This window comes from Lepisosteus oculatus, chromosome 15, assembly GCF_040954835.1.
Source record: "Lepisosteus oculatus isolate fLepOcu1 chromosome 15, fLepOcu1.hap2, whole genome shotgun sequence".
Taxonomy (NCBI): domain Eukaryota; kingdom Metazoa; phylum Chordata; class Actinopteri; order Semionotiformes; family Lepisosteidae; genus Lepisosteus; species Lepisosteus oculatus.
In genome coordinates, this window is record NC_090710.1 from 703,809 (window position 1) to 726,877 (window position 23,069).

General features: G+C 35.8%; 1 protein-coding gene across 12 annotated transcripts in view; it reads right to left on the reverse strand.

The window, feature by feature from the left end:
- agpat3 (1-acylglycerol-3-phosphate O-acyltransferase 3) overlaps window positions 1-23,069 on the reverse strand; it is an 89,957-nt gene that overhangs the window by 26,633 nt on the left and 40,255 nt on the right. For 5 of the 12 annotated variants that reach the window (XM_015363578.2, XM_015363572.2, XM_015363574.2 and 2 more), the window contains 4 exons: window positions 15,637-15,706; window positions 13,472-13,697; window positions 5,617-5,786; window positions 3,447-3,608 (listed from right to left, as the gene is read on the reverse strand). In XM_015363578.2, the coding sequence (XP_015219064.2) occupies window positions 3,447-3,608; window positions 5,617-5,786; window positions 13,472-13,649 (510 nt within the window). In that variant the 5' untranslated portion in view covers window positions 13,650-13,697; window positions 15,637-15,706. Of the gene's footprint in view, window positions 1-3,446; window positions 3,609-5,616; window positions 5,787-13,471; window positions 13,698-13,796; window positions 13,856-15,636; window positions 15,707-16,834; window positions 16,964-23,069 lie in introns of those variants that run through there. The other 7 variants (XM_006638958.3, XM_015363577.2, XM_015363576.2 and 4 more) reach the window with 3 other exon arrangements.

The window sequence follows — 23,069 nt, forward strand, 5'->3', positions numbered from 1 at the left end:
AGAGTTTAATGGGATACAATTCCATTGTGTAATCTTGCACTACTTATTGCATACAATATTATGTTTTTTTATGAAGATAGAATTTTAATAAACAGAATCTACACAATGCCCCCAATAATGTAATCTTAGTAGCATTTTATGTGCCTATGGAATCTTTTTCTTTTAAAGTTATCACTGTTATTTCATGACACTAACACACATTAATCTAACCAACATGCCTAATATTCAGTTACGTCCTTTGGTTCAAGAAGCGGCAGGTCTCTTCAGTGAACAAGGTCCCTTTGGGAAATAATTTCCTGCTTTTTCGCTAGGCATTAAAAACTACTTCAAATGGGAATGGTGACTGAGAGGAAAGAGTGCCACCTACTGGCACTAAATGTAACATTGCAGAATCTGACATTAGCAATCTTACATTGGAGCACAGGTATAATGTGTAGGCATTTAAAATGGCTGCATTCAAAAGGGTATTCTTGCAAAAGACCTTGAAAATTAAGGAAGGTGTAGCCTGGGGCTAGCCAAAGATTCTGGCTGAAAGAAAGCTTGTAACAAAACCCAATCCAGGCATGTCAGTATTTGCTAAATACTGGACAGGATAAAACAGATCAATATCTGCTGCATATCAAAGGACAGAACCTAGAGCAAGACAGAGCAGGACAATACGTAATTACATATCAAAGAACAGGACAAGCACTCAGATTGTGAAATAAACTTCATTCTGATTGTATATAAGAGCTGGTTCTGTGGGGTAGACCGAGCGTGCACGTTGCAGTCATTATTGAGCTCAATAAAACTGAATCTTCACAAGACTGTGTCCTGCTCCTCCCATGGTTTTTTTGTATAAAGACAACAGGAGAGGTGATAGGATCCCTGTCTTGGACCTCTTTTTATGCTGAATCTATCAGAAAGATCTTGATTTGTGTTGTTGTGTTGTTGGATTTGAATAAATTATTTGAATTATATTTATAAATTTATCAGATAATCCAAATCTCTCTAGTGTCATACATAGAAATTCCCAACTGACTCAGTCAAAGGCTTTTTCTGCATCCAGTCTAACCAAGGTTGCCCCTTTATTTTGATCAGCAATATGCATCATAATATGGAATGCGTGTCTGATATCATCTTGAGTTTGTCTGTGAGTTCTAGTTTTATCTTTTCCCTCTTTTGGAATAACAGAAATAAAAGCTTCTTTCCAAAAAGGTGGACAATCTCCAAGTTCCCTTATTCAATTACAGGTGGACAGGAGGATAGAAGCCAAGTGATTTTTGAATACCTTATAGCAGTGGTTCTCAAACTTCTTGGACCAGGTATCACCCCTAATTAAATCAAAGCATCCAAGTACCACCTACAAGTCATCTTCTCATAGGAACCACAGAAAATCTCAATGACCAACATGAGCGCGCACACACACTCACACACACACATAATACAAATAGCACTAGGCACTTAGTTAATTTGGAATTTACCACCTCTTTCCAACGCTTGCTAACATGAGCAGTGCTGTCTGTATCAGGATTAGCAGCAGAGCTAGTATTGGTGGCCATTAGGGTTACCATACATCCGTATTTTTCCAGCCATGTCCTCTATTTTGATTTTCACCATGAAGAACAATTAACAAAAGTTATAAAGACAGTTGGAGAGAGAGAGAATTTCTCAACTTCGTTTGCTTCGTAACCTACAGTACATTGTCACTCAGTTTTCATCCTGTACGTGTATGATTATATCATGACAGAGCAAAACCAGTGTCTTTACTCAGTATGTGCAGTGCAGAAGCATTCCCTCAAAAGGCTCCCTATTGTTTCTCTATTCCTGCCCTCAAGCACAATGCCAAAGCAAAAGTATCAATTCACAGCAGAACTAAAAAATAAATTTAAGCGTTTTCGAAGTGGCAGAGAAGACTGGGAAGCTGAATGTTTGGTGTGTAAGCCTGGTACTTTTGTCTCCGTGGCAAATAAAGGTGTACCTGAATTGCAAGCTCATGTTGACTCAGACAAACAAAAAAAGGCAATTCGAGGCGAGAGATTTTCAACCAAATTAACAGATTCTGTTGTCAAATCTATCAGCAAAACAAAGGATACTGTTATTGCAGCAGAGGGACTTATGCATTTCACATAGTTAAACATCCTCACTGTTGCTTTACCAATGAACATACATGTGGGATATTTAGGACACCCTCTCCATCCCGACCCCTTTCCAAGATAAGATAAAGTTTCTTAGGGTATCCTCTTTTTTAAAGTTCAAATATGGTAACCTTTGTGGCCGATGTACAATCCTCCTCATTCTCAAATGGGGTGCGTGATCTATCAGAGCTGGTGTAAGTACTTTTGGCGTCTATTCTTTTCAGCCATGACATAATACTTGATTTTTGTGAGGTATGAGAAGTAGAGTCGCTGCTCCTCCAGATCGAGAGGAGCCAGTTGAGGTGGTCTGGGCATCTCATAAGGATGTCCCCCAGTTGGCTTCCGCTGGAGCTGTTCCAGGCACGTCCCACTGGGCGGAGACCCCGTGGCAGACCCAGGACACCCTGGGGGAATTATATTTCTCGGCTAGCTTGGGAGTGCCTGGGGATCCCCCAGAAGGAGCTGAAATCTGTTGCTGGGGACAGAAAAGTCAGGGCTGATCTACTCGGCTTGCTGCAACTACAACCCTCACCAGGAAAAGCAGGGTGAAAATGGAAGGATGGAAGTTTAATGACTTGCGCCAGGCGAGAGCCATTGCTTCATGATCATCCAAAAACATATTTCCCGCTTAGGGTGCATTTTTATGGATAGGGATATAGGCTCCCATTTATTTTGTGGCATCCGGGGTGCAGAGAGAGAGATTTAACTGCAGGTTGCTTTGTATTTAGTTAAAGAGTTTAATAAGTAGTAGGAGTCTGGGGTTCTGTGGGTGACCACAATGCTAGGCCTCTGAAACACTTTTGTAAATACTGTTCATAGAGTAATTTGTGTGTTGTATGTTTTGTTGTGTGTAGTATAGTTTGTGTTTTGCCATTGTAATACATATCTGTTTAACCATTAGTTCCTGAATTATTACTCCTCTCACCAAAGCTCTGCCAGAGAACAAAGAATTCATGTGCCTCTAATTCTACCAGGCTCTCAGGTACATTGCTAGAAATCACTTACAAGTTAGGGGGTTATGAATAATTATTTCACTTACTGTTTAAAACCACTCTGTCCAATCCTGATTTTCACCAGTTTTGTAACTATTTGTAACAACACAATATAATAAAGTTAATAAAAAAGTAAGCAAATTCAATTTTATGGATGCATAGATCTTAAATATGAAGTTTGGAAGCATTTTCCCTTAAGAAACACTAAGAGAGAACTAAAAGGTAATTTAACAAGGTGTTTTTGTGCAGCTAGCCACAATGCCCAAAGGCAGTGATTAGACACTGCTTAATTAGCTGTCACCCATTTGAAAAGAGGTTTGTGCAGTTAGACACTCACCCACATGCACTCAGGATAGTCAGCAAGGTTTTTCAGTCCACTGATGACCTTGTCTCTGTCCTCTTCCCATTTTCTTTTGCAAAACACAATTTCCAAGAAGTACCACGTCCAACCAATCAGTGGCACTTTCAACAGCTCCTGCTTTGCAAGGACTTTGGAGCTCTAAAAAAAGAGATGAAGATTAAAGACATCATGTTAGAAAAGCTAAAATGCTCATTCTAATATATGTGTCTTTATCATCCAAATGAGCAAAGGAAGTGTGAAAAGCCAGGTAAATAGCGTCATCAGTGGTATGCAACTTCTCTTCCAATTCTTTTGTTACATCTTGTTCCCATGGACAGTTCCATTTGTTTTCAGCTACAGAGGGAATATAAGTGTAAAGATAAAACGAAAAGGAGAAGATGATGAAAACCTCCTATAATCTGATTCATTTAATAATGTACCTAAAATATGGCAAATAATAAGAAATAGCATAGGCTATATGCAAAAAGGATACTTAATCAGTAGCAGTAACAGTTCTTTTTACTTCACCATGTTGGATCATATTCAGCAAACAGTCACCACAGTGGAAGGCTATCATTGTATAATGCAAGGACAGAGTATTAGTTGCTGCCTCCTTTGCAATATAAAAATATTAGCCTCAACATGGATGTAACGGTAAACTAAAAGCATAAAAAACACGGCCAGTCCAAAAATGCATATTGGAGGTTCAGGTTTAACGTAAAAGAAAATATAGCCTCATTGTACTGACTGCCTCATGAGTCATTTCAATTTCAGACCTACTTGTGTTTTTGGCATGTCACATGTGCTGCTGAAAAACTTTACATAATTGTATGAGATTTACTTAATCTACCACTGAAGACAGCAGCCCCTGTGTCTCAGCTACACAGAAGATCAGACGGAAGTTCAAGAAAATACTTCACAAATTGAATTAAGGGGAATGTTCAGGTACTTCACATAGTACAGTACATGTCTAGAGTGGAATTTAGAAAGGATACCAGAGTTAACACCCCTGTTCTTCTAAAAAATGCCCCATCTTTAAAAACCAAGTAGTCAGGACCTTAGTTTCTCATCTGAATGCCAATATAAATAAGGTTTTGCAATTCCTGATCTGGAGGGAAAAATGCCACCTTCAGTTCAGTTTATTTCTGATATGCACAAGTGGAATGAAATACTTATTTGCAATCATGCTCTGTTACAAAGGCATTAAGGCTTCACCAAAAACATAAACACAGAATAGAAACAGCAATAGCAAAAAGTTAAGAAACATACAACTTAAAAAACAAGTCAGATAAGCAGTGTGAGAGGAGGAAAAAACATCAGAGGTAGGGGTAGAGATCAGTAATCTGACAGCTTGCAGGAAGAAACTGTCTCTGAATCTGGAGGTTCTTGCCTTTATGCTCCTCTAATGCTTACCAGAGGGAAGAGGAGAGAAAAGTGAGAAACCAGGATGATCGGAATCCTTACTTCCAGCCTTCCTGAGACAGCAAGTTGTAAAATTTCCACAACAGGGTGGAGCTGTACTCCAATAATGGACTGGGCTGACCTGATCACGCCTTGTAACGCCTTTAATTCAATTAAATTGATTTTTATATAGTGCCTTTCACAACAAGGTTGCCCCAATGCAAGTGACCATACATGTTGTCAATACAGAACAGAAAAGACCAAAAACTCCTTAGTAAGCAGAAAAAAAAACGTCCATACTAAATTAAAAAAAAATTAAATTCCAGTCAATGAGCTGCTGCGAAACTACACTGTTATACCACACGTTAACACACTAAACTGTACTTCTGTTAGTGACTTTTGTCTCTGCATATAAAATATTGCATTCACCCTCCCATTTTTACCCTAATCAGACACCTTGATTCATGAGTTTGATTGAATGAGCCTGTTTCATCACAGCAAAAACTCAGTCAAATACAAAGTAATTTTTTATCATTGAAGATTTTAAATATATAACATTTATAAATATTAACAATTATGCTCTGTATTTCTCTGTGTATTTTTATTAACCATTTGTGAAAAAGGTCACATCAGGAATCCAGCCACAGGAAATTCAGACTACATCTGGAGCAACGATTCATTCCAATCATAAAAGTCAATGCTCAAAACTTGTATTTGAAGTGATGTGATCCAAAACAAATACAGAGGAATATAGAAAGAGACTAACCCCCAACACGCCAAATCGCTCACACATGGTCCAGCCGCACAGGAAGTCGATTTCAAAGTTATGATTGAGAATGATGATGGCGTGCTCCTTCCCAAACTTGTCGACTGTGGCCTGGTCAGTGAACAGGGTACACTTGGTTCCTGACCACCACTCCAGCAACATCACCAATTCTGGGTAAGGGAACAAGAGTGCACACATGAAAAATGTGAAAAAATCTTATTATTCTGAACTCACAGATATATTTCTATTTTATGTGCTCTCATTTTCAAATCACCAATTCTTAATCAACTCAGAATACCATAGGAAGAATGAGAATTTGTGCACATACTTTTATAACATGCCCACCTGACACAACCATTCATCTTTTAATACTGCTGCTAGCCCCACCTGTGCCTGGTAGGAAAAGTAATCACTGCTTTGGACACAGCAAGGGTGCCCTAGCCAGCTCAAGCCCTCTCCGAACACAGAGGTCCTCTGTTACGTCTGTAATGCTGCCTGTAGAACAGCAAACTACATCTGGCTCGTATTTGGCTGACACAACCCAATCATATCAGTCACATCCATGCTACAGTATTAAACGTCTTAACTGATTTTAGGACAGGTAAGAACAACTTCATGCATGATTTTACAAATCATCTCTGGTGAAAACTTACCTACAGGTCAAAGTGCCTGACAAACCAGGTAAAACATACATCAAGTTTGAATGCTAAAAAAATGTTGTTTGCTTCCTACCCCACTCTTATTAAAATGTTAATCTTTAACACTCCAATACAAAAATGGATTGAGTTTCTGAGTGTAGTCTGAGTAATATCAGATGCATTTTAATAGGATTTCTTAATTAAAACATTTAACAGTTAGTTACATTAACAATGTAACATGAATACACTGCAAAAAAAGTAAATACCTGTTTAATGTAGAGAAGTACAGGGTATTACAGTACATGCAGTTAATAAAAAGAAGATGCTACTTGTTAAAGATGCGTAGGTGTTAATCCTGAAATATAATTTACATTTTCTAGACAATGTGGAGAAGCAATTAAAAAGGCAAACAAAATGATTGGATAGATAAGTTACAGCATAGAATTAAAATCAAGAGATGTTATGAAACTTTATAATACACTTAAAAGGCAATATTTAGAATATTGTACACTATTGTGATCACAACATCACAGAAAAGATAGCTACTTTGGATTTGTCCAGAGAAGAGCACCTAAATACATTCCAGGGCTTCAGGGAATATTCTATACCGACAGGCTGAAGAAACAAACCTTATTGGCCTTTTTTTTTAAACAAAAAAGACTATAGTAGACCTGATACAAGTATTCAAAAACAAAAAAAAAAGTTACTGATGAAGTCAACCCAGCTGATTTCTTCAGAATGAATAGTGAAACATCAACCAGTTGGTACAAGTATAAACAATGCTGATTCTTTCTACTCCCACAATATAAAAATAGTGTTGCAGTTCCTTTTTAATTCATTAGAATGATTCCAAAGAGACTAGATGGATTGAATGGTTTCTTTTTGTTTGTAACCTTTATGTTCTTAAGCAAAATCAATCTGTAAAGTGGCTGCTAATATAACTGTAGTTTTAACTTTAAGAACAAAGTAATGGTAAGTCTTGGTTTAAGCAAGATCCCAATTTTAATGTCTGTTCAATTATATTCTAGTGATATTTTATCACTAGAATGAAAACTAGAAAGCTCAGATTATCGTAACAGTTATGAGGTGCAAATCAGATGCTTTCAATTCAACAGGAGTGGTGCTTTCCTAAACATAAGCAGTATGAAATCTGAGAACTAAATGTCAGCCATGTGGCCATATTTGTATGCACAGGAATGGCACTGCGTTAGATATTAATAACATGCTCACTAGAATAATACTTACCAAATATTCAGCAAATTGGTTAAATAGGTTTTAAAGTTGGTCTTACCAACATTAACACAAAGAAAAGTAAATGGCAGTCTGAAGGCCATCTTAATTTATACAGGAATCACATTTTCACATCTATTAGTCTTGTTGATACTAGTAGTAACTACTTTTATTAATTAAATCTGTCATATATTTGCCAGATATTTTTTCTGATGGAATAGTTTGCAGGTGTAAAGACTATTATAGCAAATTTTTACATGCAAAATTTCAGTTTCAATGTAAGATGCCTTTACTTGTTCTCATTACAATGTTAAGGACACTATTTTGATGGTCACACAAACTATGAAGAGTAATTGAACAAAAGAAAGTGGAATGAATTTGATCTTTTTGAATTTCTAATGGACTAAGTTTTTCAAGTGTGAGAGTGAGTGGTTATGGTGTTGAGTAGTTTGATTCATTTGTTATTTGATGTTCAAGCTCCTTGTTACTTTAAGAAATAATAAATTACTACTTTTACCAATTTACACAGTTACTCAAGAATACAATTTTTAGAACCAACTTACCAACTTACAACCTTTTTGTTGTAAATCCACCTGGGCAATAGACACCAGGGTGGATCATTACAACATTACAATGCATAACACCTTTTGATTTTTTTCAAATAATCTGGTGCAGGACTGCATTACTTTGTAAAACCACGTTGCACTGTAGCCCTTAACATGACTTGTGCCTAACATAATGTACTAACAATAACTTATTTTATAAATGAAATTTAAATTGTATTAATCCATTAAGTGTTTTCCTGAGCTAGTCGTATTGTACAGTAATATTAACATTTTAAGTTTTTTCATTAAACACAGCATTCAGAATTATTCACATTTGTGTATAGTGATTGATTGTAAAATATTATACATAGTGGATTTAAAAAACATTGTCAGGATCAACTTTAATTGCACAAACAATTCTATTTTTACAAATGGGGAGTTACAAAAATGGTGAAAATCAGTAATTGACCAAGCGGATTAGTCAATAAGTAAATATTCATAACCCCAAACTTTTAAGTGCTCTTTCCAGAATATACCTGAGTGTTGGAATAATTAGAGACACGTGAATTCTTTGTTCTCTGACACAGCTTTGATGAAAACAGTAATTATCCAGGCATACTTGGTTAAACAAATATTTATTACAGTTAATAGGTTTATTCCATGCTGAAAAAAAGAAGAAAGAGAACACAACGTTTCGGCCGTGGAGCCTTCTTCAGGTGACACCTGAAGAAGGCTCCACGGCCGAAACGTTGTGTTCTCTTTCTTCTTTTTTTAAGCATGGAATAAACCTATTACTTGTTCCTTTGCAGCCTACGCATGCTGACGCAGCTACCCACCTGAACTACTATTTATTACAGTGCCAAAGACACAAACTCCACTACACACAACAAAACATACAACACACAAGTTACTCTATATACAATATTTACAAACAAGGTGTTTCAGAGGCCTTACATTCTGGTCACCCAGAAAACCCCAGACAGCAACTAAGCATGAAACTCTTAATGCCAATAAAGACCACATAAAAGACAAGCTGCCTTCCAACTAAATACGAAGCAACCTGCAGTTAAATCCATCCTTCGGATAAGACATAAAACTGAGGTCCTCTCTGTGGTCATTAAAAATCCCAGGGTGTTCCTCGAAAAGAGTAATTTGGCGTCCTGGCCAAATTTCCCATTGGCCATTACCAATCATAATAATCCCCATCTCTGAACTGGCTTCATTACTCTGCTCTCCTCCCCACTGATAGCTGGTGTGTGGTGAGCGTTCTGGTGCACTATGGCTGCCATCGCATCATCCAGGTGGATGCTGCACATTGGTGGTGGTTGAGGGGAGTCCCCATTACCTGTAAAGCGCTTTGAGTGGAGTGTCCAGAAAAGCGCTATATAAGTGTAAGCAATTATTATTATTATTATTAAATCTCTCTCTGTACCCCAGATGCCACAAAATAAATGGGAGCCTATATCTCTAGCCAAAAAATGCACCCTAAACAGGAAAGACGTTTCTAACTGAGGTATCTTTAACTCACTTTAAAATCACAAAATAGCAAGGTTCAAATACATAGCTCCAGTCAGGCTTGGTTTGGATGATCAAGAAGTAGGGGCTCTCGCCTGACACAAGCTTTAACTTCCAACTCCTCTGGACTCTTCTCTTCCCTGCTTCTTCTTCCTGTCCTTTCTTCTGTGCACTTAATTTGATCTTATATTATGTGTGTCTGTCCTGCTCCTTGACAATCATTAACCCACAACACTAGGTATATTAAGGTAAACTTTACAATTATTTCAGTTCAAGGGACCCCCAGACCTCAGCAAACATCCTGTCTGTTTTGAACTTAGAAGTGTTTATTCTTCCAAGTGTCACAAACCTTATCTAGAATCTAAGAGACAATTCTCAGTAGCTTAAAGCTGTAACACATCAGCAGCTGTTGCCAACATTTTCATTTTCATGGAAACATATCAGGAAATTGGATTATAGGTCACTACTGTATGTATTAAATTGGCTTATTCTAGATTCTAGAATTCTAGAGTGTGACATCTCTGATTTACAAAATGAAGTAAAATATACCCTTCATTTGCTTTGTGAGGGAGACAATGATTTAAATCTTGTCTTAAGGCTTATTATACAACCTAAATGATAGAAGGAAACTGAAATAAAGATAAAAAAACCTTTTTTCAATAACAAAATATAATGTCACACTCCCACGTTTAATCAATTTTTTTGTTTCACAAATTACTTACCAGTGGCTCAGTGATAGAATTCTCACCCAATTTATGAGACACGGTCCGCCCAATCCCAGACAATACAAAAATTATGTTTTTAACAATTTGTCCCTTAATTTTAAATTATTAAATCTAAAATCTAAAAAAATTATAAATGTTTTTTTGCTTTTGTCTTCTTAGAAGTTGATATAATTATGTTTTTTATAATCACTTAACTTCATGATGAAGTTGATTAAGTGCTTTCTCACTTAGTGCCTATATCTGCTTATATTTTCTTATGTAACACCGGAAGGATTGTCTCCTTGCAGTGGGGGGAGAGAATCTGGGTGTGAGCGCTCTCCTTTATTTCCACTCACCTTCTTGTCTGAAGATGCCCATACCACAAGCTTTTTATGCTGTAAAGATGGTGAGGAATTAAGAAATGTTAAACTACTCTTTTTTAATCTTTCTTGCTTCCCGGCAAAGAATTAAACTGTCCACCTATGTGCTGTGTCAGCATGACTAAGAACAACATGAGCACAACACCTTATAAAATGTTGACCATATATCCTCTTTTCTGAAGCTGTGCTCTAAAACGTACCATGTATAGAATGGTTTGTCCATTAACCCAGCTCAAGAACATTGTGTGTTGACATTTGTTAAGGATATTACATGTGTTGTCTACGCCAAACTTTGTTACACTGTACAAAAGGACTAACTTTATAACCATTCGGAGAGACTGGCTGCAGGCTGCCCTCCTGTATACATACAAAATAAACGACTCTTCTTTTCACCGACAGGAGGAAACACTGACACTGGCATGACACTGGCCATACAACTTTAGAGAAGTTTGCAATTATTTTTATTTACTTTGTGATGATAAACTATTTTTTAATAAAACAACTGCTAAATCAGCTATACAGAATTAATTTAATAAAAATGTTCTTTTTAGAATAATATCTGACATTGGGGATGTATCAGATAATAAACTGAGGAAGAGGGGCAGGAGATGGTAACTTCAGCCCCATCATCCAACCCTCTTGGACAGACCGAGAAGGCAATTTCAAACTATCCAGTTATTAAAATGGGTGCAATGTCAAAAAGATAAGCACATTTCCAAGATAATACATAAGTTATTAATAATAAGTTATGAACAATGGCAGCCACGAGTCCTGGTGCCATGAGGAAAAAATACCTTAAATAAGACATAGAATAGATTATTTTAATTAAAATTCATATATAAAATTAATAATTAAAATTCAAATTATATCAAGTTTCCATCTCTTTTGTGACAATCATGACATTTATGAAAAATGAAGCTTATTAGTTTTTGAAGTATTCTCTGCCACATTAAAATATTTTAAACTAGTTTAGATTTAAAATAAAATCATGGGCCCAACAATATATTCCATTTAAAGATCAAAGAGTGACATCATAATTATACTATAGCATTCATAATGTATGTTATAGCCATGTCACTTGATCTAGAGAACACAATGCGGTGTCATTGTACTGTATGCAGTTGGGGGGGGGGGCCTTCATGTTCAGGGTAACTTCCCAGATCTGCGCTTGAGTACTTTAGTGCTCTGTACTAACCATACTTCTTTAAATCCACTAAATAAGGAATATTAATATGGAATTCTGTAGCTAAACAGAAATTTAAGTAGCTAAAAATAAAAACAGTATAGTAAAAATTAATTTATGTATAATAAATAATGAAAATAGTAATATACATATACAGCTGGTAGTGCTAGCTACCATTAACATTTTCTGCATCAAAGTCTTCAAAACACTCATCAGTGTGACCCATTGCCGATGTAGCACCTTATTTTTCAGTTTATGTTACTTATAATACTTAAAAAACAAAATTGCTAATTATATCAATATAGTGCCTTATTTTAATGACAATGCTTCTACTAGTTTAGCAAGGGAATTTCTCCTTGATTGATATGCATTACTGCATGCATTTTCAAATTCATTATTGAAACAACCTATAGTTTCTAGTTCATTTTTTTGCCTTTTCTGCAAAATTAACATCATGCAAGTGAAAAACCCCAAAACACTTTGATATTTTTTTAATATTTTTTTTTATCTAACAGTTTTCATGTTTGCTAAATTGAATTTGAAATATTTAATGCTGTTTCGAATGCAATATAAACCATGAAAGGGAGAATACAGAAAGAAATCCTGAAGCGTTTAAACTGAAATGGAATGGAGGAGAAGCCTTAGAAAATCCTAAAAAAAGTTTAGGGGGAGCAAAGGCAAAAGAAGAAGTAAATGGAAAATCAAAACAAAGGACCTGCTAATTAACTGGTTTACCTACATACTAGGAGTATTAGAAACAATTTAGAGATAGAAGCCAACTTTATCTCATAACCAGGCAATTATGATATAACCGGAATCACAGAAACATGGCTAACAGAAGACAATGAAGATGAATGTAACAACAGTGTACAGTATATGCTACCCTGTTAAGTATATACAGAAGAGGTGTCGAACTAGATATCAAAGAATGTTAAGGATATAAAGCTAAATGGATCAACAGTCTCTTAGGTATCGAGTTGGGAGCATGCTATAAACACCAAATAGTTCAGGTGTGTAGCTGCGTCAGCATGCGTAGGCTGCAAAGGAACAAGTAATAGGTTTATTCCATGCTGAAAAGAGAAGAAAGAAAACACAACGTTTCGTCTGTGGAGCCTTGTTCAGGTGTGAACTCACGAAAGAAAGCTCACACCTGAAGAAGGCTCCACGGCCAAAAGGTTGTGTTTTCTTTCTTCTCTCCATAAACACAAAATGCAGATAATGATTATAATTCAACATTATGTAATGAAATTAAGAACTTAAGTTAAAAAAAGTTATTTTAATGGGAGATTTCAACTTTCCCTTCACAGACTGGGGAATACCAATGGGAATGTGGATGAGCCACAGAGTGCTAATTTAATAAACATGGCTTGTTTTTATATAGTAGCTTGCATATGTGTCCTCATTCTGGACGAGCACAGAAAAAGATGAAGATCTATAAAAATGATCTGAAATGTGCATCACATTAATTCATCTGAACTATTATGGGCAGACTGGAATCAGGCTATGGCCGTAAATACATAGAGACCAGCTATTATAATGGGTACAGGTCCCCAAAGGGAACATGTTAAAATAACCAGAGCTACACAGTAGAAAAGATGCAATTAGAAATACAGAAAATGAGAATATACTCCTTGGATAAAAGAAAAGACATGTGACTTACGGCTCCAGAGGGAGTAGGAGAGGCGGCAGTTGACTCTGCGGTACAGCTGTTTGTTGACTGGCCAGAGGACAAGTGTGCATAGCTGGATGAAGTTAATGATGAGTCCGCTCACTACAAACACGAAGCTTATAAGCAAGTGCAGGATGAATTGAGTCTTCAGGTATGCAATGAAACCCATGATAGGTGTCAATAGCGTTTACACGGTCCTTCACTCAGTACAACAGACCTGGAGAAGAAAAAATTGGAACTTTTTGGCATTCTTTAAACACAGTGCAAACGTTTTATTTTGATTATACTCATTGCAATCCCATATAGGTCATCTCACCATACAGAATATTCCAAACAAGGCTGCTTCCTGAAATCATGATCACATGATTTTTTTCCCTTCCCTCTACTTTCTGATCTGAGTAGATCAAGTAGGTAGCTTTGCCAGCGTGCGCAGGCTGAAAAGAAACAAGGAAAGGTTTATTCCATGCTTAAAACAGAAGAAAAGAAACACGTTTTGGCTATGAAGCCTTCTTTGTGTGTGAGTGAGAGGAATTGTGTTTCTTTTTTTCTCTTTTCAGCTTGGAATGAACCTTTACTTGTTCCTTTTCTGACAGAATACTTTTCTACACATTCTTTTCATATTTCATTTTTTCTTTTGACTTCTCCTGACACAATCTTCACAACATTTTTAACTAAAAGCAAAAATAATTACATGCTAGCATGTTATAAAGTGCTTTGTTATAGTGTGGAATCAGTTCTAAATTACTTATGATCATGGCTCCCACTTCTCTCATACTGCAATATAACTCGAATGTTCCAGATAAACAGTAGGAAGCAAGACAGACAGCAGAAACCAAAGCCTATTCTTTGTTAATATTAAAATCATTATGCCTGATACATTTTCAGGAAAAACTTTGAAGTCTAAAAACTCTAAAACTTTGTGGAGGGCAATAGTATAGGTATAATAGTCTGAGTCCAAGCATAGGACAAAGGAGATCAACTCGATCAGCTCAATTTTAATGGAGGGCTTTTTATTCTCTGGCACAGCTCTGGTGATAAAGTTATAAATCAAACTTGCACAAGACAAATATTTATTAACAATTAATACAACTACACAACACACAATCACACAAGGTGAGACAATATGTACAAATCTAAGTGTTCAAGAGAAAAATGTTCTATAGACCGAGAAATTCAGAATTCAATCACTGTCTAAAAAAAACTATGCTAAACTTAAACAACCCAAAAAGAGAAATAAAAACAGCATTCTAACAAATTAAGACTACTGAAAATTAAATCTCCTAATAAAATACATCATCGACTAAGCAACTAGGAGAGGACAGATTTAGGCTGAGAATACAATACAAGAAATCAGAATTTCCAAAAAGAAAAAATCAAGGTCTCTATAAAAATATTCTCCTAGTCTCCAAAACTGATCATAACACAGTCCTCTCCTTTGTCACATGTCACAGACTTTGGGGAACAGCTTTCTCTCTCCCTGTCTTCCTTTCTTTTCTTCCTGGTCTTTTCTGTCTGTTGTCTCAATATTTATGCTGTGCTCAATGACTGTTCAGTGTTTAACCCACCTACAGCTAGGCAAACACCTGAAGCAATAATAATGCTTTTTGAATAATTTGGATCTTTCCAGGAAAGGAAGCATAGGAGAGATGTTCAGTAGGTTGTGATGCACTGGGACATGATTATGAAGCTTCAGACTAATTTAAAGAAATTTTTAAAGTATCATACTGTTACCTGTAAATGGAAAAACAGCTCTTAATTAGTCGTTTGTGTATTTGTTGTTTTTTAAGATGTGAGTAAAATTAATGGTATTTGTGGTGTTATTGTTAAATATGCTATAAAAAGACGTGGTGACTTGAACATTAATATCTTTGCAGATTACAAACTGACTAAAATCACATACTGACTAAAACACTATTGTTTGAGGGATTTTTTAAATGAGTTTCTTTAAATGTGTTAAACTATCCAAGGATGACCATAGCAATTTAAAACAACTGCAATGCAATATGTTGTGCAAATTCAATAGTTTTAAAAAAGTGTGAGTGTCTATTCAACTATTTCCTCCATTTTTTCTTAAACAAACCTGTCATGGTGATGAATCATGTGCAATTTTAATTTTGGAATTAAAACAAACAACAAATTCAGTTATTGTTAGTTACCAGTTAGCCTAAATGGACAGTCTCCCCAGGTTCCAGTCAGACTCAGACAGTAATCCACGAGTCTCAAGGTCTGTTTAAACAAAGAACATTATAAAGTTTATACATGAGAGCAGGTTATTTGGCCCTTCTAGACCATTTGGTGGTTAGCTGTTAATTAATCTAAAGACCACATCCTGTTGTTTCTTCAAAGAAGTCAGGGTATCAGCTTCAACAACATGGCTGGGCTTGTTCCATACTCCCACAATCAATGTAGGAAGTCCTAAATTATAATGTATATAATCAATGAAGTCAATATAAATTGACATGAAACATACATTAAAGCTATACTTCAGGATTTGGAACTGTAGTTTATATTACATAGAGTGTATCAATGTGGTTTATGGGCCATTTAAGGAAGGACAACAAAGATGTATATATATTGATTCAGCCATTTAGAAGGCACGCTGGATAATGCAGCATATCACAGTGCACACAATGCACCGCACTCCACCACATTGCACTATTTTTTAAATATTCTGTTGTCAGACTGCACGACTTTGTAAAATCGCCAGGTGGAGCAGAAAATGCTTCATGTGGCATGTGAAAGTATTCCAGAAAACACATGGTTTCCAATCCCAGTCAATGCTGAGTCCTTTGGGACAATCTTTCCAATTAAAGAATCGCATAGTGTTTGGACTTTTATTAATTTTATACTTTAACTTTCAGGTTTACATCCTTATTAAAATAATCTATTTATGTCTTAATGCAAATATCAGCAACAAGTAATCAGGAAACATTTTTTCTTTTAATTTTGATAATAAAAATATAATTCAAACATACTTTGCTGCAGTGGCTTTAAGACCATACAGTACCATACTGTATTTACTTTGTATTTTGTATACTTATATACCGATTATATCATACTGCATTTGATTACAGCACAGTACCATATACTATAGAGTCCAAAGACATACTGGGAAGTTAATTTTTTCTGGAAAAATTGGCTCTGGTATGAGTGTGTACATCTGGATAAAAAGTATTATAAGTAATGGTTACATGCTTAAGGAATTCTTTACTAAATGTATATGTTAAACAAAGGAGGGAAGAAGAGTTATCTTTACAATTGCCAGTAACTTGAGAACAGTTTATTGATATGTTTAAGCCACACCAAGACAGAGAATTCAGACATGTTACGCCTTTAAATGAGACAGTTACTCACTCTGTTGTTTACTTATTGATGCTGTCTAAATGCAGACGGTTTTGTTATGCAAAATGTTTTAGAAACAATGTGCTCAGTTATTCAATTCCGAGATCATGAATGATTTGACTTTCTATTCATCTCATTTAGCTGAAACAGAAAAAGAAGACATATTAACTTATTAGAAGGCGCTGTTTTATTATCAGACACTGATTCAAACTTGTCTCATACAGCGATATAGACGTGGGTAATGCCACTCCAATTAATGTGCTTATCATATAAATCCTTCTAAACTATAGGTGTTCCAGAAGGACGTACAACAGACTATTTGCTGGAGCACAGTTAATTTCAAACAAGCAATAGTCCATGGAGTTCCTCTTGTTTATTGGTACCAAAACTTGATAGGATGGCACGGTTGTGTGCAGACTATAGAAAAGAGAATGCTGAAACTCGAAAAGACATCGTATGTATAATTATAATAAGTTAATTCCTGGAAATTAGACACAAGAAGGGCACAGATAATTTTAATAGCAATTTTAAGGTGAAGAGTTATAGCAGAGACACATTGTGCTTTTTTTCTTTCAGCATGGATTAACCTTCATTGTTCCTTTGCAGGCTTCCATGCAATATCGCTCCCTACTAAAACGTCTTTAACATGCACTTTGCTTGTTACAAATTGTGGGGGTGTTACATCCCACTGTGTTTGTTATTTGGAATAACTGTTCTGTTCTGACCTATTCTCATCCCCACACCATCTGAGTTGGATGCTGCCTCACTGCCATGGATCCAAAAGGGACATCGTGGATATAGCTATAATTTAGGAGGATGTTTTTGGTCTACAGAGATGTGCATGAAGTACTGACCTTGGACCCCTAGAGGTTTTTTTTCTCCTTACTAAGGAGTTTTTGGTTTCTCATCTTCATTGTCTTCTGGTCTTTTCTATTCTGTATTCACAACATGTATGGTCACTTGCATTGTTAAGCGCCTTGGGGAAATCTTGTTGTGAAAGGCGCTATATAAAAATCAATTGAATTGAATAGGCAGTTTTACTTGGGATCTGATTTTACAGTCTCCTACACTGTTCTTCCGTTCTTTGTTGCATAAGGCAGTTAGCAATCAAATAGCCTGTTTTATAAAAACACTTGTTTTTCATTAGTGTGCGTACTGTAGTTTTAAAACTCAATCAAAGACTACTTTCCCGTCATGCCACACACACGAATCACATGAAGTCAGAACCACAGAACTGCTTATACTTTGAAATTATATTTTGTTCAGGGTGATTTGTCACTGTTTTCATAACCTTTGCCTTGTTATTAAAACGCCTATTTTTGAGACAGGGTATTCCAGAGTGTTTAATTTGTGGAATTAAATTCTCTTTAATTTCTCTTTATTTCCTATTTTCACACGGATAAGAAAAAACTACATATGCAAATCTTTTCATATGTTCTGTGTTCAATAGTAATTTCACCACAGTACACATTATGTTACATTTTTAAGCATCAGTCAAAGCATTCTGTTCACCCTGCTGTATTTGTTATGTAGAACACAGTTTTGCTTGGGAGATGGGGATGGAAAACATTAATGTTCTCATAGCGGGGTAATAGGGACCCCACCTTCCTCGACAAAGGACAAAGTTGACAAAGGTGTTAAACATTCAAAAGGGGGCCTGAGGTAGAGTTTTGTGTATTTTAAATTACTGAGAGAACAGCAGCAGCATCTGTGTCAATGTTAGAGGGTTTTATGATAAATAATATAATAATAATTATTAACAACAACAACTCTCGGATCTCGGAGTATAAGAAGTGCAAAAACATTTCGCATAACAAAACCGTGAAAGAACCAGACCTTAAATTTAGATTGTGTTTCTCCGTAGGTGTTGGAACAGTTCAATGAAATAAGGTACAATACAGGCAGACAGACAGATTTTAAATTCTTCAGGCAAAATTAGCTCTTAAAGGTTTGTCAAAATCAGATTCTTTGCAATCAGTACAAGACTTCTCAAAAGATACTGTACCCGTTTCTGTCATCCAAACAAAGGTTTGATTTTTTTTATTTCAAAACGTTGGATGGTTTTCCTCAATGATTCAAAGTGTAATCCAAACAAAAGAGCTGCTGGGCATATCGTGATCTTGACATGCAGGTGTGAAGTAGAGTTAACAACTTCTGTTTCAAAAGGTTTTGAATTTGTGTTAGCTTAAGCTTTTAAGTTTAAGCGTTTAAAGTCATGTAATGTCTAAGTTAGGCAAGAACATGCCATTGTTTCTTTTCAAAATGTTTAAAAATTCAGCTTCCCATTTTCACCTTGCCGTAACTATTGTGGGAATGTAGCATATGTACAGCATTTGAGCTGTCACCAGAAAACGCCGGTTTCGAATCCCGATCACTGCTGAGGGACAATCTTTATTCAGTTAAGAATTTAAGTTATATATTCTTTAGACTTTTAAATTTAAACTGTGTATTACAGCATGTTAATCATCATTCATTAAAAAGTTGGAATATTTTATGAAAGCAAGATTGCTCAGTTGGGCAAAAGTACACAACCTACCTTTATCATAAATATTTTAATTATGCAGAAATATTTTATCAGTCTTTACCGAAGATATTACTAGTAGTATTAATAATGAATGACCTTGGACAAGCTGTAAACTCAGAGTATTACCCTGGTCCACATTCTTTGTAACCGTCTTTGTAAACAAAAAGACTATTTTTTCATTGACAAAAAAGTAACACCACAGCTTTTCGTTGATCCGATCACGCATTCGTTTCCAATCATACAAAGTAAGTTTTGAGAATCTCCGATTCACCATGCCTTTCACATGCTCATAAACGATATTAATTTAGGAACATAAACATATCATGTAAACTGTATATGGTTGGTATTGGTATTTGAAAGAAAAAATACACACCAGTATTCCACTTTCTCCCTAAACATTTTAAGCATTAGTCTTACATGTGGTTATTTTGGAAACGTTTTTACTTGCTCTTTCTGAACACATTAAGATTATATACTTTGTGAAAGCTTGTTATCGGCTTAAACAAACGCATACTTTTAGAATTTGATTAAAAGGGAATATAATATGGAATCACGTATCTAAACAAATTAATAATGATATAATAATATTCATATACTGTCTGGCGGAATAAACTGAAGAGTTAGTTAATGTGACACAGAATTATTAAGAATTATCACCTCTTTTTACACCTTAGAAGAAATGAGAACATTCCACTCAGTGGCCGATGCATGACAGGAGAATGTGATTGTACTGTATCTGTATGGAATGTGTGTTGTGTTTACAAAATTAAAGTGTTTAAAGTGTATAATTAAAAAGTAAAAAAAAATCTAAAAGCTTACACAAAGATTCTAACATGATCACGAGGAAGTGTACTGCATGTCTAATGGTCTAACCCCATTTTGATTAAAATCGCAAACGCGTGTTTAATTAAACGCCTTTATTGATTCACAATCTGACAATGAAAACCGGGATAAAGTTAGCCTGAAGTTCAAAAACGATTTTGGCATGCCTGTAGTATTTTCACGAAACCTCCTAGAGTTGTGAGAACACTATCTTTGTGTATAAAGTACATTGTGAATGTTTTCACAGCCTTTACTTTGTCATTTTTATGCCATTTTTTTGACCATGCATGAATATTCTTATGTCCATATCTTCGCAAGGGAATCAGTGCGAATTTTAATCCTAATTAAATGACTGCGGGCACTTTCCACCCCCTCTACTCTTTTCAGAGTAGAATAGGCTAACCTTCAGTGGATGTTTTGGGTTTTGGTTGTTCACATATCTCCCCTTATTATAAAACGACATGGTTGAAAACTGTTCCAGAGCCACTGTTGTTTCATCAGTGAAAAGTACATCTTGAAATGCCTCTCCCTGTTCAATCTGAGTATTGTTGGACAAAGTTGTGAGGCTAAAGAAATTAATAACAATATTAATTTAAAGATCTAAATACACTGTAACGCATAACAGGTTGTAACTCTTCCTGGTCATTGAAAATCTCTGGGCCGTTTCTCGAAAAGAGTATGGGTGTTATCCCTGGTGTCCGGGCCAAATTCCCACCACAGCATTTACCAATAATAGCCTCCTGATAATCTGTCCATTTGAATGCTTTGAGCAAAATGTCCAAAAAGTGCTATGTAAGCAAAAATAATAATTGTTGTTGTTGTGATTATAGCCCTTAGAAATGATAGATTTGCTTGATTACTGCAGGTACAATTGGAGAGACTGAAATGAAGCTGTTTGAAATGATGCTAAGGCTCTCAGTGGAATGAGACTGTCTGGAAATGGCTGCAGAAAAAGGCTGGGATTTGGAGGACAAGGTGAAAACAAATAGTTAAAAACGTATGAGCCACAATAAAGCAGTGATGGCTGAATAGCCCAACTGATTCAGTACTCGTCAATCTAGGGAAGAAACAAGGTGATTGGGGAAAAAAATGCATGATTGAGATTGGGAGGATCTGCCTGATTGATAAAATAAAGGCCCTCTTGAGCAGCTATAAGGTACTAGTTGCCCTGGGTAACACTGGATGCTAACTGCTCCTTGCTGTAACAATGATCTGAGTGTAACAATAACCCCATGTTGTGTGATGCTAATCATACAATCTAATTGAAAGAAAGAAACTGAAAATATCTTTTTTTTCATTAACAAAAAATAACATTGCACTCCCTTGTTTAATCAGATTGTTTTATTGCGTCACAAATAACTAAAGCAGAGGTAACAAATATATTTTTGTTTGGAGTATTTAGTTTATCCAATCACATATTATTTTCCAATCATACAATGTAAGAATTGTGAATCCCTGATTCACCATATCTATAATAATTTTCTAGATATTACAAGTTAAGGTCCTTTTGCCTCTGGACCTGTGAAAATGTACATATGTGGTCTACCCCCAGTAAGTTTCAAAAGTCAATAAGTTCCAAAACAGAAGAGCACAAATCAAGAACTCATCTTAGCAATTAACAGGTTCTGCTTTTCAATGAGTTATTGGAAGTAAGCTTATATCCTCTGATTTAAATACTGTAGAAATGGTATGGCATTCACTCAAAGACTATATTAGGAATATGGGAAAACTGAGCACAAAGGTAGAACTCATCATAGCCATTAACAGGTTCTGGGAGGGCTGAAAGAAAAAGGTTGCAATAATTTTATTAACAGGCTTTTTCGTTATCTTCCGAAGACTGCTGAATGCAGTGGGGGCCAATCAATGTAATTTCACAAATGCTTTTGTTCTGTCTTAAACTGTCAGTTTGTGAATCAGTTGAACCTGTGATGACTGTGTACAAAAAGTTCAACTTTGGTAAAATCTGACCCCAGTTAAAGTGCCACTCCCAGTTAAAGTGCCAATAGTGTTTGGCAAACACTATTTGTTTCTCTGCAACAGTAGGGGCTTTCTTCTGGCAATCATTCCAAATAGTTAGTTGGCATGGAGGTATCGTCTAATAGTAATTTTTGAGACGGGATGGCCCCACAATGCAACCAATACTAGTATTTCTTTAACGGAAACCTTTGGATTTTTCTTTGCCACCCTCACCATCCTTCTCACTGTGCGTGGGGAAACAAGATGGTCCTGCATCCTCTTCCTGACAAATTATCCACTGTTCCAGTGGTGTTAAATTTTTAAATTATTGTTCTAACGGTCGATATTGATATTTTTTAAGTTTTCCTTATTTTGTTGTACCCATTATTTGCTTTGTGAAGATCAGTAATGGTTTGCCTCATTTCTGTTGTTAGATCTTTGACCTTCCCCATGCTGATGGATGACAAAAGGTTTTTCTGTGCATGTTTTATTATTTCATACCCTAGGACAGTGGTTCTCAAACTTTTTGGACCAAGTAACACCACTGATTAAACTGTTGCATGCAAGTACCACCTACAAGTCATCTTCTCATAGGAACCACATAAAATCTCAATGACCAATATTAGCATGTGCGCGCACACACACTTACACAAATATAATAAAAATAGTGCTGGGCGCTGAAAATTTAGATAGTACTGCCTTTAAGCTGTTTTCTGATGCTTGGTAACATGAGCAGTGCTGTCTGTGTCAGGGATTGGACAGGTTTCCAATGCTTGTACGATCGATGGAAATGTTACTATAAATGTGCTAAAGAAATAAACAAAAAACAAGTCATTTATTCCTTTATCATATTGGCTAGCTAATGTCCTGTCCTTGTTAGTTAGTTACTTGTGGCTGTGACTTACTTTGTATGATTGGAAACTAATGCAATCTGCAATAATTGTG